General features: G+C 32.4%; 1 protein-coding gene across 1 annotated transcript; it reads right to left on the bottom strand.

Annotated features, from left to right (window-relative positions):
* Positions 1-305: 305 nt before the first annotated feature.
* Positions 306-3172, bottom strand: LOC145821198 (putative oxidoreductase At4g09670). The gene is made up of 2 exons (XM_082917739.1): positions 2686-3172; positions 306-1027 (listed from the first exon to the last, which is right to left on the bottom strand). Exons 1-2 carry the CDS (start codon positions 3148-3150, stop codon positions 407-409), a joined length of 1086 nt encoding a protein of 361 aa, XP_082773865.1. The 5' UTR covers positions 3151-3172; the 3' UTR covers positions 306-406.
* Between the last annotated feature and the right edge of the window lie 838 nt (positions 3173-4010).

The following is a 4010-nucleotide window of genomic DNA, read 5'->3' as shown; positions in this document are numbered from 1 at the left end:
TTTTGGGTGTGAAATGGCAGTGCAGAGCAATTTTTCAAAATAATAATAATAATAATAATAATTACAAATAATGAAAATTTTTATCAATTTTAATAATTATTGAATTTGTAAATATTTTGTAGTAGTATCACAACAGATCAAATCATCAAACCTTAAATCAGGCAACCAGACTGATTTATTTTATTAAAATAGACAACTTGGGTCCCAATTCGTGTTCATCCAAACAAAAACACATTCATAGAATAACCTTAAGCCCCAGTGGGGGTACTGGGGTCGTGTGATTGGTGAAAAAAAAAAAAAAACTATTTTTTTTTTTTTTTAATTTTTGGCCAATGTGAAGGCGACACCTCACTGGGGGTTGTCAGTGGGGGTCGCCCCACTGGGTGTAGGAATCACAGCCCTAACCTTAATTCCCAACCTCAACGGGTTGGAAACCTTTCTGGATGGACGAAATAACAGCATCCAGAACCAGCTGTGTCTTCCTACTAATTGCCGGCCACTTCTTCTCAGGTTTCGAATCATTTCTCTCAATGCTCGAAATCAACCCAGCAAACACACTCACCATCAGAGCTTCCTGAGGAAGATCAGTGGTGACAGCGTGCTCGGTTGGGATTGGTCCACACCCCAATGAAAGTTGTGCGAATGTGGACTTGGAAGCTGTATAAAATTGCCCAACATTCTCTTGAAATGGTATGACAAAGTCGTGAATGCGCAGATTTCCCTTTGTTCCACCACAAGTTATGTCCATGGTCATATTGGTGAGGAAAGAGCAGTAGAAAGTTGCTATTCTCCCATCACCCCAACTTAGGGAAGCACCACAGGTTATGAGGACCCCTACTTCGTTCAATTCAGGCTCGCGTAAAGCTGTCACGGTTTTAGGGAGCTCATAGTCGGCAGCCCAAAGGATTGCCCGGGTACAGTACCACCCGGCATCACCTAGACAGCCAAGACCATCAAGATCCGGCTTCACACGAATGTTGTTCTTGAAAAATTCCGGCCCAGCATCGTAGGAGAAGATGCTGTGAACCTGTGGGAATCATCACTAGTAGAATTAGATAAGAGTATTTGATTTTTTTTGGCACCAAAAAAAGCTCTAACAACAAAGCTGTGATTTCAATCTCAAGCTAAACATTGAGCACTACACAGCCGGATTGTTTAAAATGTTTGTTTTTACTGAATTTTTTTAATATTTTAAACAATTTTTTTTAAAATTTTTTTAAATATACCTAATACAAATAAACTTAAAAAATAAATATTTGTGAAAAAAATCTTTAAAATATTCAATAAATACCAAAAATATAAAAGCAAAAATTCAGTACATTTTCGTATTATTATATATTTATTGATTTTTTAAAATATTTTTTTACAAATATTTTATTTTTTAGATACATCTAAATAAAGTGCTAAAAAAATTGATTAAAATTTTAAAAATATTTACTAAAAATAAAAATACATAAAAATTAAAAAAATTGAACTTTAAAAAAATTAAAATCAAACATAGTGAGAATCTGTCATATTTATAAAAAAAAATACAAAAAAACAAGCAGCCCTATAGTGAATGATAAAATTAGCAATAAATCCTTCGTTACAAGTCCATAGCAGTTCTTGTCCATTTAGAAATGTGCTTTGAAGATGTGATCATATTTCAGTGTGATCTTCATTTGTTTTTGACTGATTCATTTAATATTCTGGAGACCAAATTCTCATCAAAATATACCCTTCCCCGACAATAAAGATTACCCTCATAGTACTTCGGCAAGCATATATCTTGAACATTTCAAAACTTAAAAAAATCAATATAAAGGTTTGATCTATACCTTTGATTTTATTTTATTTTTTAATTTGAATTTTTAATTTTTTTTTATCGAGATCCACCAAACAAAATTCATGACAAAATTTTGATAAAAAATGATAAAATTTTACTATGTTCACGCCCGGTTTGAAATTTCATTGATTCATTGACAATAAATTTATCTATTTAAGGCTAAAAAAATGAAAATTTGAGGGCCAATTGCACTAACCGAGGACATAGTGCCATTTTGGGAATAAGCCAAAAACGTAAGCGTTTTGTTGATTTAAAGAAAAAGTTGGGCAGCCGAAAACGCAATTTGTTGCATTTGGGATGTGACAAAAACGCTGCCTTGTGAAATTGCCTCAATACCCTCCATGTTAACAAATTACCTAAAATTCCAAAGTTTGGCAAGGGTATTTTGGTCATTTTATTTTGATTTGATGCCATAAATAAATACTAACTCAAAAAGTCAAAAGCCAGTTTTTTACCAACTTCCTAAATCACTTTCTAAAAAAGTCAAAAAAATTTGGTAAAAAGTCAAAAACTAATTTTTTACCAAATTCTCAAAACACCCCATAATTTCATTGTTCCATTCCAGTGTTTAGTTGTATTTTTTTTTTATTTAAAATAAATTTTGACAAACATTCCATCTAACAAAAATTAGCGAATTTTTTAATCTTACAAATAATATTGCAAAGTAAACATATAATTTAAATTATATATTTTCATATTCATTTCAAAACAAATATGGACAAGATGAGATAATTTATTCCATTAACCTACTTAGATAAACAATTCTATACTAATTCATATATTGCTAATTCTCTTACCATTAATCTTGCTAATTAAACATAACAGAGTGTGCGGGTAAGCAAGTGAAATTAAGAAAATACCGATTTGAGTTTGCCAAAACGCTCTGGATCGGAGAGGAACTCCTTCATCTTAGCAGTCCTCGGATGGTGCATCCACATAGTAGCGTCCATGTACTGCACCCCATTTGATTCGCACGCCTCCAGAATCTTATCCAGCTCCGACACATTGAGAGCCACCGGCTTCTCCAGTAGAAGGTGCTTCTTCTTCTCGGCGGCTAACACGGCCCACTTCAAGTGAAGGCTGGTGGGGAGAGGTAAGTAGACGGCGTCGACTTCAGGGTCGTCAAGCACGGCTTCGTACGAACCATAGACCTTAGCCGAGTCAGGGAAGCCATTCTCGGACGCGTATTTCTTGGCCTTGTTGATCGAACGGCTGCCGATGGCCTGGATGGTGGCGTTTGGTGCAAGCCTCATGGCCCTTGATACCTTGCGCGCTATTTCAGCGCAACCTAGTATTCCGAACCTCACTGGTTTGTTTTCCGACATCGTTTCAAACTAATTGCACGGCAAGTCAACAAATGTCACCGTTCATATATATAGAGGAAAGCTAAAGTACACGTGGGGTCCACCTGTTGTACTAAAAGGGCAACACACATTTACGGGCTTTTTTTTTTTGGGCAAGTCAGTCTCCGTTTGGACAGTGGTTGATTTTTTTGATTTTGTTGACTTTTTTTAATTATTTTAGTTTAGATTAAAAAGTTTAATTTAGAAAGAATTTTTTAATTTTTTGAATTTTTTTTGAGAGAAAAGTATAATAGTTATGGGTTTGATGTGATATTTTGTTTATTATGACTAAAATAATCTATTTTGTCTTTTATGACTATTTTAACCACAAACTAACTTGCCAAACAACACCTAAAAGTCAGTTTTTTTTTTAAGTTTTAATTTATTTTAAGTAATAAATTTATATATATATTTTTTATAAAAAATTAATTTTTGATTTACATTCCAAAACAATCCTATTTATGTTTGACATGTGATTGATTTTGTAAACCAATTAGCAAGGTTCATTTATAGGCCTATTTTGGTATCTGAATTAAAAGTCAATTTTCAAATTTTTTTGACTTTTTTTTATTACATTATTTTTTTACATGTTTTTTTGTTAAAAAAAACTACAAAATTAACCTACTTCTCAAAACATCTCATAATTGTATTAACGAATGGCACATACAATACGCATGTAATTTAAATAAGTAAAAATAATAATAAATAATAAAAAATTAATATCATTATATATAAATTGTTTAAATGGTAAACGTGCAATATCTTTAGTTTAAATCTTATTTGCATTGTACTATAATAATTTTTTATTTTAGCGTATAAAAATCTATCACGTGACATGAGTG

Source organism: Camellia sinensis, chromosome 3 (assembly GCF_055761805.1).
Source record: "Camellia sinensis isolate YWXY chromosome 3, ASM5576180v1, whole genome shotgun sequence".
Lineage (NCBI taxonomy): Eukaryota > Viridiplantae > Streptophyta > Magnoliopsida > Ericales > Theaceae > Camellia > Camellia sinensis.
The sequence above is the reverse complement of the archived record's forward strand: the minus strand, read 5'-3'. Positions and strand labels throughout refer to the sequence as shown.